At 41.8% G+C, this 13,635-nt stretch overlaps 2 protein-coding genes and 1 long non-coding RNA gene across 3 annotated transcripts; all 3 read right to left on the bottom strand.

Annotated features, from left to right (window-relative positions):
• Positions 1-1,525: 1,525 nt before the first annotated feature.
• LOC101774070 (chlorophyll(ide) b reductase NOL, chloroplastic) lies at positions 1,526-6,744 on the bottom strand. The gene is made up of 13 exons (XM_012848683.2): positions 6,424-6,744; positions 5,887-5,955; positions 5,399-5,460; positions 5,173-5,259; positions 4,712-4,779; positions 4,563-4,611; positions 4,387-4,472; positions 3,925-3,982; positions 3,046-3,096; positions 2,784-2,834; positions 2,655-2,696; positions 1,830-1,940; positions 1,526-1,724 (listed from the first exon to the last, which is right to left on the bottom strand). The coding sequence occupies exons 1-13, from the start codon at positions 6,677-6,679 to the stop codon at positions 1,677-1,679; spliced, it is 1,038 nt and encodes a 345-aa protein (XP_012704137.1). The 5' UTR covers positions 6,680-6,744; the 3' UTR covers positions 1,526-1,676.
• A 1,052-nt stretch (positions 6,745-7,796) lies between these two features.
• On the bottom strand, positions 7,797-8,971 carry LOC105913594 (plant cysteine oxidase 1-like). Its single transcript, XM_012842660.2, has 3 exons — positions 8,690-8,971; positions 8,424-8,583; positions 7,797-8,154 (listed from the first exon to the last, which is right to left on the bottom strand). The coding sequence occupies exons 2-3, from the start codon at positions 8,545-8,547 to the stop codon at positions 7,988-7,990; spliced, it is 291 nt and encodes a 96-aa protein (XP_012698114.1). The 5' UTR covers positions 8,548-8,583; positions 8,690-8,971; the 3' UTR covers positions 7,797-7,987.
• Positions 8,972-13,345: 4,374 nt separating this feature from the next.
• LOC111255909 lies at positions 13,346-13,635 on the bottom strand. The gene is made up of 2 exons (XR_002676062.1): positions 13,575-13,635; positions 13,346-13,379 (listed from the first exon to the last, which is right to left on the bottom strand). It is a non-coding gene; the product is annotated as an uncharacterized LOC111255909 (long non-coding RNA).

Raw genomic sequence — 13,635 nt, 5'->3', positions numbered from 1 at the left:
GAAAGAATCAATATCAAAGGATGTCAATCAAAATTCTTACCGTGAATAGCAAGGATCCGAAATGGTAGGGATATAAACCTAATGTTACTTTATTGTCGTCCCAGCGGATAGGATCGGAATGAACCAACAACTATGGGAACTTAACTAGCGTTGTAACTTCTGCTTGAATAATTATTCTATAATCGATAATAAATAGTGGCGTATATGTTGCGTACATGGATGAAATACATTAACTATGGATATTTTTTTTAGTAATTTATGCTACAAAGTCCCTCTGTTCTCCGTGATGAGGCCTAAGGCTTTTGATATTTAAATAAATTTTTTATTTACTAGTGCTAAATTGTTGAATACAAATAGCTGTAGTGTTAATTAAGTTTTTTTTATTATTGATAAATTTAGAATATATGATGCTAAATTATTGGTTACCGAATATAATTCTTGTTTGCTAGGTTTATTTTTGAAAATCATAATGGCTGCATGAAGATATTTACTACAAATATTATTTACTAATATTTATTAAATATATAATTATTTTAGTAGACTTTTTTGAAAAATGTGTACAGAAGTTTGTAAAAAATTCCACTATACATGTTTTCCGAGAGCAGAATTTCTCTATATATGTTAGCATTCCATTACCACAATTGTCGGGAACGAGATCCTCTAAAGTCGGTCTTGACGACTGCTCCTGGCAGTCACTCCCTCGCTGTCGTTCACTGCCATCCAACGGAGCAGCTGAGCCCAGGTACTCTAGCTGGTTTGTACGTATTGTGGCCCAACAACACGGCCTGTTAAGCGTAAAAAGCAGCGGCCGGCGTTCCTCCTTTTGGCGCGACACCTCGCTGTTTTGGTGCGGACACAACTTGTTTTGGCGCGGTTCCGGGACTGGAGCCGGGAGGACCGAGGCGGCGATCGTCGACTGCTCATGCTATGCTGCCGTTTGATACGATAACTTGGTGGAGTATTCTGCACTCCTAGATCTTCCTCTCTACTAAATTTTTTCGGTGTTCTAATATAGTCATCGTTGGCATCCCTAGATGTGTTGAAACGAAACCTGCATGTTTCAGATGGCGGAAAACAGGTGTGTAATATCATGATTGTTTATTTGCATCGTCAGATTAATGCTGAAATCAACTTATCAGGCAAGCTGTATGCTTGAGATGTGAGCGAAGTCTTATCCTGCCAACACCTAGCAGCAAGGTAGTAGTGCCTTGTCTTGTGGTTGTACACTTGTACTGCCATCTGCATGCTTTCCAATAAACAAAATATTGATACATCAATGAATCAGTTAGGTGCATAATTTTGACAGGCAAAGGACAATATGTTCAATATTGCATATAGGTGCATAGATGTATCATGATCTGCTCTAGAACATGCATAAAGCAATTTTTGCCAATTTTGTGGTCCAAGTATTGTTGGAAATCTGTACAGCCATTGAGATCACAAAGGTGAAAAAATTATCACATGAACTGCAAATGATTTAGAATAGGACAGTAGCTTTAATAAGGTAATCAAATTGCTACCACTGTACAGAAGAGCTGACGAGGAGCACATTACTGTGTTCTCACAAAATGACATCAGCAATACATTCTATCTTTTGAGAAAAATAAATGACTCAACATAGACAACGAAAAAATTGTTCCTAGTCACTTTAACTTGGAAGCTGGCAACAGGGACAACTAATCCTCAGTAACATACTTGTTTCTTCGAGCACCAAAAGCAAGTCTCTGCAGGTGAAATCATAGAGAGTGTATTACAAATGCAGGAAAATTGGCAATGTCAAGGATGCCAAAAATAACTGAAATAGCACCCGTGATCCAGAGACTTCTTACTGAAAAAATTCTTGAGTAGGCTTTCAAGCCTGTGAGAAAGCGAATGTAAGTTGGCTTCATTGATTGGTTGCTAGGGATTTCTCTGATGTTTGGAACAAGGTAGTCAGCGACCTGTGTAGTAGTGAGACAAGAGTAACTATTTCTGTTTCATATAGTCTCATAAGAAGCTTAAAAAGGGATCTGCTAAGTCTTATATAAATTGAATTAGTTAAGAAATAAAGCAAGAGCACATATGCGGCATAAATAAACAATGCATGTTATGGTCCACGAATACAACTTCAACTAAACTAACTGTGAAAAACTAAATTTGATAGGTTACTCCATTAGGTTTGATAATGCAGTCCCCAAAACTCACGTTTTATTTACTATTTTTTCCTAAGTATATGTTATAAAAAATAAATAATTATAATAACATAGGAGTATTCATGAGGGATCAATTAAAATCATTTTCTTATGATAAAGGTAAGTACTTTTGTGTATGATAATTGTCAAAGTTCTGTATCCTTACATTTAAACTACTGGCTGAATAAAATACACACGTCCATTATTTCCTTACGGCACAATATTAAGAGTTCAACAGATATAAAGGTATGCATGATAAACCCACTATCACTAGAACATTTGAACTTTCGTTATGCAAGCAAAGATAACAGATAATATATCAAATCAACAATGAACTGTCTCAGTTTTTAGGAAAACCGTTTACAAGCGAAAACAGATACAGGGATACAACAATTAATGAGTGGTTGCATCTTTTGCCACATGGAAGCTGTACAATAAGAACCAACGATACACTGGGAATGCAAGATAATGATAAACTCTTACCACATCAGGAGGTTCAGCTAATATATTGATGAAAAATTTGGCCTGGCATCAGGAAAGTTCATAATTTAGTACCCATGAATTCTCTTATAAGCTATGGTGGAAGAATTTGAGACGAGCCTGATCCCTTACTTGTTTTGTAGTAGCGCCAGACATAAGAAGATCTGTTGTGACCATGCCAGGCTGCACGGAATATACATATAATTCACATAATTGCTCCTTCAGCGTTTTATAGATCACAGAGGCAGAACACATTCCAAAAGCTATGCATTTACACATGGACAAAGGCTATAGAAAGTAGCTAATCAAACTACTTCAATGATTTAATGTAGTTCAGACTAATTAACAAGTCCAGAATATTTATGTCAACAGAAGAAATGCTGGGGTTACGTACTGATAAGTTGTGCACCATCACATTGTTCACTTCATTCATCTGCAACTCAGCCTGCAATCAAAATCAAATTATTTTTCTGCCCGAAATTTCTGATAAAATTGCAAGGTGCCAAGCTTCTCATGGTGGGCGGGTTAGGGCATTGAACTCTGGGGGACATAGAAACCCCCCTCCAACCCGGGTCCGAAGCACGGCACCTTAAAAGAAAGCCTGTGAGGAGTTCCGCCGTGGTTGAGTTTCTTTTTGATAAAATGGCGAGGTGGTTATTTGTATTACCTATATTTGTACGTATGTAGGGGTGGGTGGGGAGGGTTGAATGCTCAGGAAAACTTTAGTCATTTAAGTTATAAAAAACAAACACCTATGAAATTCAGGTGCTAGTTTATACCGACTGACTATTTCAATAACTCTCAAATGATCCTTTCTATCTTTAATATAAAGATACACAGCTCTTGAAAGCAATGGAGATTGAGTGGAATAGTATATTAGATTTATTGAAAGACATGGGTTACATATACAAAGGGGTGAGGAGATCTTGTGGCTTATGGAAACAGAGCCGGTTGAGATCTCTGATCTCCTCATATCTCTATTCAATCATATCCAGGGCCGGCCGGGCTGTTAGCCCAAAAGCACTGGACCCATACACATGACATATGTCTAAAAGCTCTCCTGCATGTTCAATAAAAAAAAATCTCAAATGGTTCTGAACATGGAGAAATAGTTGTTACGCATTTGCAGTGTAGTGTATAGTCTTCATCAAGGCAATTAACAATTAAATGAGGCAATAAAGCAAATGGTTCATCACAATCACATACTTCACTGGGAATTTCAAACTGAAACCAAGCATTTGAGGTTTTTATCCTCATAAAGGGTTGTCTTTACCTGTAGTGACTTTGTAAGATGCACAACACTTCGCTTTGTTGCACCATATGCAGCAAACCTGGTGATCATCAGTTAAAATTCAGGTGGTATATCTGTGAGACAAAAAGCTAGAGTTCTATAGTAGCATTTTGCAGGATATTAGGCATCACAATTCAAATTAGTGTATACTTGTCTGACATTTGTCTTTGTTCACAACTAATTCACTTATCCAAACTACTGATCCCCTCATAATCTGTCAAGTGCAATATAGTCAATTACATCACACGCTCATGTGGATAGGGAGGAAACGGGTCTCTCTCCTACCAGCACTTAAAACCAGGAGGAAGGCACGCACTATCTCAAACTTCACAGCATCATACTATTGGAGATTGGAGAACCCAAAGGAAGATAAAATCATATAGCAGCATGATCCTCAGTCCTGTGTCCATATTATGGTACACAAGAATAAATGGAAACACATACCTTGGAGTCGGCCTTCCATCAGAACCAGCACCATCAAGGTTAAATATGTGACCACCTCGAGGTTGGTTCCGCATCATGTTTATTGCCTAAAATGGCAAGAATATGATGCTGGTTAAATAATTATTCATAATCATCATATGAAATGTAAGAAAGCTAATATTGAGTGTGATTAATACCTCACGACAACATATCATCAATCCAAGGGTGTTAGTGGTGATAATTTCCCTAGTAAATCAGGGAAAGGGGCCAATTAATGATTGGTACTAAATGGCACAAATGTATAAAAATGTACTCGCCAAGCTTGCTCAAATAAGACGAAATTTACATGAGAGCCTCGTCAGAGGTTTCCACCAGCGGTTTGTATGTATATGCATTTGATCCAGCATTGTTGATCTGCACCAAAATAAAAATATTAAGAGAAAGACCAGATTTCTACTGACATTCAGATTTAACCCAAACTAATTCAGAAAACAAAAAAAAACTCGATCAACCTAGGAGGAACTAGGTGGCATTGTAAATAAGAAAAAATAGATTCAGTAGGACAGAACCGAGTTATTTTTTACTAAAATGAAGTTAAAACAATAAAGGAGGAAAGCTGAAAGATGTGCACAGGAAAGAGCTACGAAATAAACAAGCCACACCAATATTTCATACCTCATGCACCTGATTACAAAACATTTCTGATACAGTGGAAATTATGCAGTAAGCATCAGTTGTATATCAGAAATAACGATGATGAATATGAGTGCGCATGCAACTGGTTTGTGTGGGTGGATGGAAATGTACCCATATATCAATATGCTTAAGCTTGTCACGTGCAAACTCCACAAGTGCCTTTACATCCTTTCCATCTCTAACATCACAGGCAGTTCCCTGTCACAAGAAAAATGGCAACAATTCACTATTAAGAAGCAGAATGTGCAGCTCCATGATACATCCAAGCAGCAAACACGATACATGGATATAATTTTTGATGAAAGAAATAAGAACCGAGTAGCTCAGCAGTAGGTACCCACACATGTTGCTCTCCGTATCCCCTTTTCAATTCACCGACCACAGATTCTACCTTTTCAGCTGTAGAAGATAGACTGCATGTCAAGGAAAGACTAAACTGGTATCAATTGTAATTTATTGCATACTCACTTTTTCATCCTATTTTTTCCAGAAGTACCTAAAAATTTGGTTATTTAGTAAAAAAGAAAACAGTAGTGACTTCTATGCCAGATCATTGACCCAAAAGATCTGGCACACTGGCACATAAATTAAGTACATTTTGTGAGACAAGACCGGAGAAATGAATGGAGTGTCAGATAGCAAGAGATGGATGACAAATAAACTAATGACAGATCATCATGTCATCAAAATGGAAAAGGAGTAAATAAATAAAGAAAAATAAAGAGAGGCAGGCAACTATGCAGATCAATTTGAAACTGTAATGCATGCTAGACCAAGATAAACACACATTTTGGTGCATCATGTCAATGACACTTCTTTATATACCTGATCTTGAGCAGATTATAACATTATCACCAGCCTCCAGAAACTTCCTTGCCAACGCGTATCCTATACCTGCGTAAGAATACAGAAAACCACTGGGTAAGATCTAAGAAACGAGTTTTCCACTCATGCACTACTTTTTATCTGTATGAAACAGGTTCTACAAGGTGAAGTAATTACGATATGCCTGAACTTCTCATGCACTACTTTTTATCTGTATGAAAACGATTATACAAGGTGAAGCAATTACGCTATGCCTGAACTTCCTTTTTTTTGTTTTTTGCTGGGTGTATACAAGGTTTATGTTCCTGAAAACAGAGCCTGCAATCAATTGTAATGAAATTTCGAGGTCAAGGTTCTATCGACCATTGATTGAGTGAAAGGTCGAGACTGCAAGCATTCATTTAGACACCTCAGCAGTCGCCGGTTGCTATTCAGAATACATGCACTGTCGCTCAATCTAAGCACGAATTCAGAAATGCAGAACCTCCCCCTTGGTTGTTGAACCAACAACCATTTCGTAATAACCGAGCTGCGCACCTTTCGTTGAGCCGGTGATGAGGACATTGTAAGGCGGCACCATGGGCTCCCTCCGTCCCCCTCCGCCGCCACCGCCGGATACAGCCTCCGCCCGCAACCAGGCAAGTCCCCGCCCGCCTCTCGGCGCGGCCGCTAGCCCGCGCCGCTCCGGCCGGCCGCGGAACCGGTCCACAGCGGCGACGGATGACCGGGACGGCGCGGCGCCGACCCGGCCGGGGGCCCGGAGCGGGAGGTGGGCCGCGACGCTGGCGGCCATTGAGGCGGCACACGTGGAGCCGCGGAGGAGAGAACTAGTGGGTGCTCTGCTCAGAGAGTCGCAGGTGAGGTTTGTCCGTTTGGGCCGTGGAGGGTCTGTATAGATAACGAACCAGGGCCCACCGCTCAGTGAAAGCGCTCGAGCTGCCTCAATCTGAAGCACGGCACTCGGCAGTTTATCTCAGTTTCATGTGGAGATTTCTGCAAAGAAAATCCTCAGGGGAGATTAAAATGTCATTTCTAGAATCTATTTTTTTGCGAGACTTTCAATATCTAAATCGAAACCACTGATATCGTAAAATGAAATGGCGACAACGAATAATCAATCATCCCTCTTCGTACGAAAAAAAAAGTGTAGATTTTTTTCTTTCTTTGGCTCAGTGCGGACCAAAAAAAAGTTTCCCGGTGAACAAGTTTTGCAGGCAACAAACACTTCGGCACGAGCAAATGGACCGTAGTTTGCCGTCACAGTCAGATTGCGTACTCTGCAGAAGCGACTCCACCCCCCCCCCCCCCCCCCCAAAAAAAAAAAAAAACTCACTGTCGTGGTCTCTTTTTCTCGGTTAGTGTTGCGTGACACGGCTCAAGTCAGTTCGTTGTTTGCTAGCAATCTCCGTTGGACTGGCTTCATGTTCGCTTCAAAGTCCAAACAGATTGCTAGCAAGGTGTGTGCACTGACGTGCCGCGCTTTCTTCCTCCACTGGTCCTGTGAGCAAAATCTATCCATCAATCCATGCCGTGAGTTTCAGAGTCATTGGTAGGCCATCTGCATCAAGATCTTCAGTGCACACCGCTGCGTTTTAATTTCTCCCCCAATTCATTTTTAAAAAACGAGGGTGTACTGCTGGTTTTAAATCGATCGGATGGTCTGATGACAAAAAATCTCTTCTTGTTCTCGGGCAGAGAGGTATGTGAATTGATAACAAAAATTAAAAATCCATATGGTTTGTTTTAGGACATTTGTTCTTTTTTCTATGTAGAAAATTTAATTCCTCTGCCTATACTAATTCTTTCTTGGCCTAGAACATTACAAATCTAATAGGCTTTTTATCCAAAAATAAATCTATCGGGAAATGGATAACATTTCTCATCGGATAAACAAAAGCAAGTTGTTCATTAATTTCAAAAGACATGTCCAGTGCCTTCACGTAACAGGGGAAAGGTACATGCTACATAGATTTATATCATCTTTTTTTCTAACAGATCGATGATGCCAGAAGCTCAGAATGGTTGCATTGTATCCCTAGTTTACAACCATTGCAAGTTACCTTTGTGACATTGTCACATCGTCAATGCAATGTCTCCGTTTCTAAATTTTGTGCTGGTAGATATATAGATATGGATTACGAGTGAAGTTGCCGCATTCGTATATGGTTTTGTAGGTGATGATCGGAGGGTTCTGGCTGCCATCGGCATTCATCTCGTCGGAGAAGCGGACGTCGTCCGTTAGCGCAACATCATCTGGTCCAATCTTGTCTGAAAAAGAATGATCGGATCACATCAAATTGGAACGAAACCGTACGTAGCACATCCATGCTGATGGGCTGCAGTTTTGGCCTATGAACAGCCTTTGTCTAAGGCTCTACTAAGCACAATATAATATAATGTTAATCGCAGAGACCTAAAAAGAAAGCACAATGTTGCAGTTTTGTCAGCTAATGATTATGGGCATTTTAGGCAGGGGAATAACAGTTTTGTCAGCTAATGATAGGCATTTTAACCAGTCAGAAGACGGAACAACACACCAATCATGCCGCGGATGATGGAGACGACGTCGTCCGTCGGCGGGACGTTGGAGCCATCAAACACAGAGTGGCACTTGTCGACGAGACGCTGGAGAGCCGTCAGCATCGCCGGCTGCACGTTCATTGTGTGATTCACCCCTCCCTCAGCTATATTCTCAAGCTAAAAGAAAGTCCAACAAGCCAAAAATTTCAAATACAATCAATAATGTGGAATACATCTTTCTCGTCTTCGGCTTCATCAATCTCAGAACATGAAAAAAACATACTTTCCTGATTGAAACTCGGAATCTAAAGCTTCTCCAACAGGAATCTTGGATCACAGACAGCTACAGCACGCATGCATGGTGAACGATATGATCCATGCATCATACTTATCATAAACTAAAAAGGTTGCGGCTTTGTGAAATGGAACTGTATTGGTGGGAGTGGGCTCACGATGAATGGTGAGAGGACGAAGACTCGCACTCACTGGCTGATTAGCGGTGGAGGACGACGCGGCCTCGGCAGCGCGGTGAGCTAGCGAGCGGCCGGTGGCACTCCTCGGACGGTGTTTCCATTACCAAGGGAAGGAGTGTGTGGTATTGGGGCCTTGGTCATTTGGAGGAATCAGAAGAGGATATACGGGTTACGGCAACCGATCCATCCGTAGGGGTTTGGTGCTCCGCCGAAAAAACAGCTGTACTTCACCAACTCCGCTCCACCAATTTTAGAAAACTAGGAAGCTATGTTTCGGTTTGGCTATCGGATGCAAATTCAGCTCCAAGAATTATAGAAAATGGTGGGAAAAGTCACTCTTGCCCCTTTGGTTTTTCCCCGCAAGCATCGGTACCCACGTGCTACAGTACTCGCGCGCTACAGTGCACGATAGTTACTGTACCCGTTCCTGCACTGCTCATCTTTTTTTTCACATAGAAAATTTTCATATTAGAGAACAAAAACAATATTGTTCCAATAAAAAAATTAAAATTCCTCCTGTGTGACATCAAATGATATTACAAAATCAATCACACCAACATTAACTAGTTCCAAACGAGAGAAAGGGCGGTGGCCAACTCATCACGAAATACATCCATAGTTGGAGCATTGACATCGGAAGTAGACCGGTCAGATGCCAATTGAGAAACTGCATATTTGTTATACCTTTACGGAATAGTAGGTATGTAATTAGGATCCCGATCAAATCGATCAAAGTCAATATCTTCACCTCCATGTTCACGGATATAATTGTGAAGGACCATAGTAGTCACAACAATCATCTTTTGCTTGTGCATGTGTACGGTGGCATCTTGTAGAGAATTTGTCACTTCATCTTGTAGAGTCGCGACATGAAGGGAGGGGGCGGGGCGGAATAGGAAGACTCGCGAGGGGTGTCGCTCTTTTTTTTTTCCGAACCGGTATATGTAACCAGTGGTATTGGTGGGTAATTTCCCCCTAACTCCAAGAGGAGGTATGAAACATGTGTTTTGAGTACCCTTTGAGGTGCTCCAAAAAAACCTTAGAGTTGCTCCCTAGATCTACTTTTTTTTTGAGTTGGAATTGTTGGAGTTGGAGGTGTTTGGCAAATGGTTTGGGAGCGGAGCTGAAAAAGCTGGAGTGGAGCGGTCCAAACAGGCCCGTAGAGACTACTACCTCAATCCTAGTGATTAGCATAGGAATCCACGCTATTTGGATCCACATCTCATGCTGCTGACCAACTCCTAGAGTTTCTGTCACATCGATGTTTATATACTAATTAGGAGTATTAAATATAGACTAATAACAAAACCAATTGCACAGATGGAGGCTAATTTGTGAGACGAATTTATTAAGCCTAATTAGTCCATGATTTAATAATGTGATGCTACAGTAAACATGTGCTAATGATGAATTAATTAGGCTTAATAGATTCGTCTCTCGAATTAGCTTCCATCTGTGTAATTAGTTTTATAATTAGCTCATGTTTAGTCCTCCTAATTAGCCTCCGAATTAATATGATATGAACTTTGGTCCGGACTAAAGATCCAAACACCCCTCCCTCAGGCAAAACTGGTTGGACTTATCCATGCATGCCTAGATTCTCGCTAACTGCACTACTACTAGTTGACTCTCTGGGCTTTTTTCTTTTTTCTTTTTTCTTTTTGCAAAGCAGCATGTGTACTGCTCACGTCACTGATAGTATTCCATGTTGTATGAATGGCATGGTGGGCGGTGGCCAGTCATTTGGCATCTTGTTCTGGTTACTGAAATGGAAGTCTCCCTTTTTTCAAAAAAAAAAAAATTACTTGGACTTGATCCATGCCTTGATTCTCGCTGACTAGCTACGTTGTGACATGCATCGATATCTTTCTGTATATACACATGGCATACTGGCCGGGATTGTTATACGTTGCATATATTGGTGGATATGGTGGGAGTGGGATCACGATGAAGGGTGAGATCGAAGAAGAGACACGAGAGGGAGGAAAGGACTCACTGGCGGATTAGAGTACGACGCGCCCTCGGCAGCGCGCAGGGCGAACATACATGGTAATTAGTGGGTACTAATGTACCCCTAAAAATGAAAAAACAGTGAATATATTTAAATTTTCACCATATTTGCACCTCCATGACTCATCTCTGTACATATACAAAGCAAGCACACCCCTTTCCAATTTGCTCTAAACTTCGCCACTGGCAGCGCGGCGAACAAGCGGGGGCACTACTCGGATGACGGTGTTTCTCCGTGAGGGAAGGAGGCAATGGCCCCTACGCGCTGACGCCTGACGCAGGTGCTGACGCAAGCATGCGCCCGCCTCTGCTGTGTTCGCCTGCTGCCCGAGAGAAGAACAGAAGGAAGAAACAAAGAACACTCCAAACTTCGAACGAAAAAACCTTCCTCAGAACACAACAGATCGAGGCGAAACTTGAGCCAGAGTAGAAACTCCTCGAGAGCTAATAGATCTGGGAAGAATACCTCAAAAAACTTAGGTATTCATCGCGAATTTTGGAAAAAACTGAACACCCTTCACGAAGAACGCTTTGGGAAAAACTTCAAATTCACATCGAAATCATGAGGGATTTGAGTTAATCACTTTTTAATGCTTTTCATTCAAAAACTTAGGTCTTTTCTCTCAGATCCGTATTTTTATTTTCCATGAAACAAAGGCAAAAAATGTATTTCATAGCAGTTTTTTTAGAAGTAATTATATTGCTTCTTGTAATTGATTGGCCAACATTGACACAGGAGAATTACTTTGAAAGATCTGGAGAACATAATCATTATTGGCTTGGGTGTTTGCCTAATTGTTTCTCCAATGCCCATCAATTCTCTAGGGCTTCACAATGATGCTATGTTGCAACGCAGGGTCAGTGTTAGTCTGTTTGTAGTCTAGACAGTCAAAGTTTAGCTTAATTCCACAATAACACCAAGCAATACAGACAAATTAATAAGATGATCAATTGATCAATTTAGACAGACAAAGTTGAACTTCTAAACTGTAAAACTCAACCAAAAGCAGAATGGTGGCTGTGGGAAGAGCAGTCCTAAGCGTCTAGTAGTCGTGCTGCCCCGGCCAGCCCAGTAACGCCAGGTGCTTAGCTCCGGCGCCGCACCACGAAGGGCTTCCTCGGTGATCTCACAAGCCAACTGCCCATGGGGTTTAGCCGCAGCCTGTTAAAAACCCTGCTGTTACGCTCCCTCCAGATACTCCACGAGATCAATAAGAAAGCTGAGTCGATTCCTCTCTTCTTTGAAGTATCCACAGCGCTCCTCAAATGAAGCCAGAAGTTGGTGATGCAGAGTTGCTGCGAGGATGGCTGATTCTGTAAGTTCAGAAGTGATACAATCGCTTGCCAAACCTGAGCGGTGAATGAGCACTGCGCGAATAAGTTATCCGAAGTCTCAGTGTCTTGTTCACAAAGAGCACATGCAACATGGTCTTGCAATCCCCGGCGGTGCCGGCGTTCAGCCATCCACAAACGGTCCTTCACTGCTAACCACATAAAGAACTTCACTTTCAGGGGCGCCCATGCTCTCCAAACGAGTTTATGCGCAGCAAACTTGATAGCTCCTTGGAAGAAGGCCCTGTAGGCCGATCGAGCCGTGTAGCCGGATGGAGCCCATCTCCAGGACACGATGTCCTCAACCCCGGGTCATAGCTGCACACCAGTCAGAGCATGCCAAAGGTGAACGTATTCAGTAAGCGCCTGCACTGTAGCGAATCCGACAATGTCCTTTATCCATTGTTTCTGGTGTAAGGCTTGAGCCACGGTGTGCCGTCTTCTGATCTTTGGCCTTATGAGCTTGCATAGATGTGGCGCCAAGATACAAGGGGATGAATCACGATGCCATCTGTCTGACCAGAATAAAGCCAGGTGCCCATCTCCTAGCTGTTCAATGGAGGCTTGAAACATCTGTTGTAGCGTCCTGTCATGCTGAAAATCTATCTGCATATGGCTCCATGGTCTGTTCTGATCTGTTTTTTTTTTAGCCAAAGCCACCTGAGTCTGAGAGCAAAGGAGGCTAATCGCAGATCAGGAATGCCTAGGCCCCCAAAGTCAGTTGGCCTGCAGGCTGTAGTCCAAGCAACTAGACAGTGACCACATCTAGCTTCCTGCTTTCCTTCCCAAAGGAATCCTCTTCTACGCTTATCAATCTCTTTGAACACCCAATCTGGGATCTTTAGTGAAATCAAGGTATGAACGCAGATGGAGCTCATCACAACTTTGACAGTGGTTAACCTGCCAGCTCTATTCATCAAAGGTGCTCTCCAGGTTGGAATGCTGGCTGTTACCTTGTCAACAAGGGATTGGAGATGTGATTTCTTCAACCGGCCAAGTGTCAATGGCAACCCTAAATACTGAATTGGAAATTCAGCGACTCTCGCTGGCAAGATGTGTCTGACCCTATTCAGTTGCTGCCACAAGCTGGATATTGAACTCCTATTCTTGCTCCTGCTCTTGCTGCCGGTTTGAGGATCCCACCTGTAGGAGGAAAGGCTGATAAAAAGAATTAGAAATCAACTGAAGATGCATGGTTGATCACCATGTCATAATCGGTGAACTCAGAAGTTGCCATAGAAAATAAAACTATGAAAAATGAAGGACAATAGAAGGCAAACCAAAACATGCATCACACCATGCAGTGAAAAAAATGGGAAGAAAGACATCAAAACTGGCCTACAAGAGATGTACCTAAGTTAACACCCATTGAACTTTTCATCTGATGAAGGCACGCCGGCAGATTTCCATTAAC

The sequence above is a fragment of the Setaria italica genome, chromosome IX (assembly GCF_000263155.2).
Source record: "Setaria italica strain Yugu1 chromosome IX, Setaria_italica_v2.0, whole genome shotgun sequence".
In the NCBI taxonomy this organism is placed as follows: domain Eukaryota; kingdom Viridiplantae; phylum Streptophyta; class Magnoliopsida; order Poales; family Poaceae; genus Setaria; species Setaria italica.
Note: the sequence above shows the minus strand (reverse complement) of the source record. Positions and strands in the feature narration are given on the sequence as shown.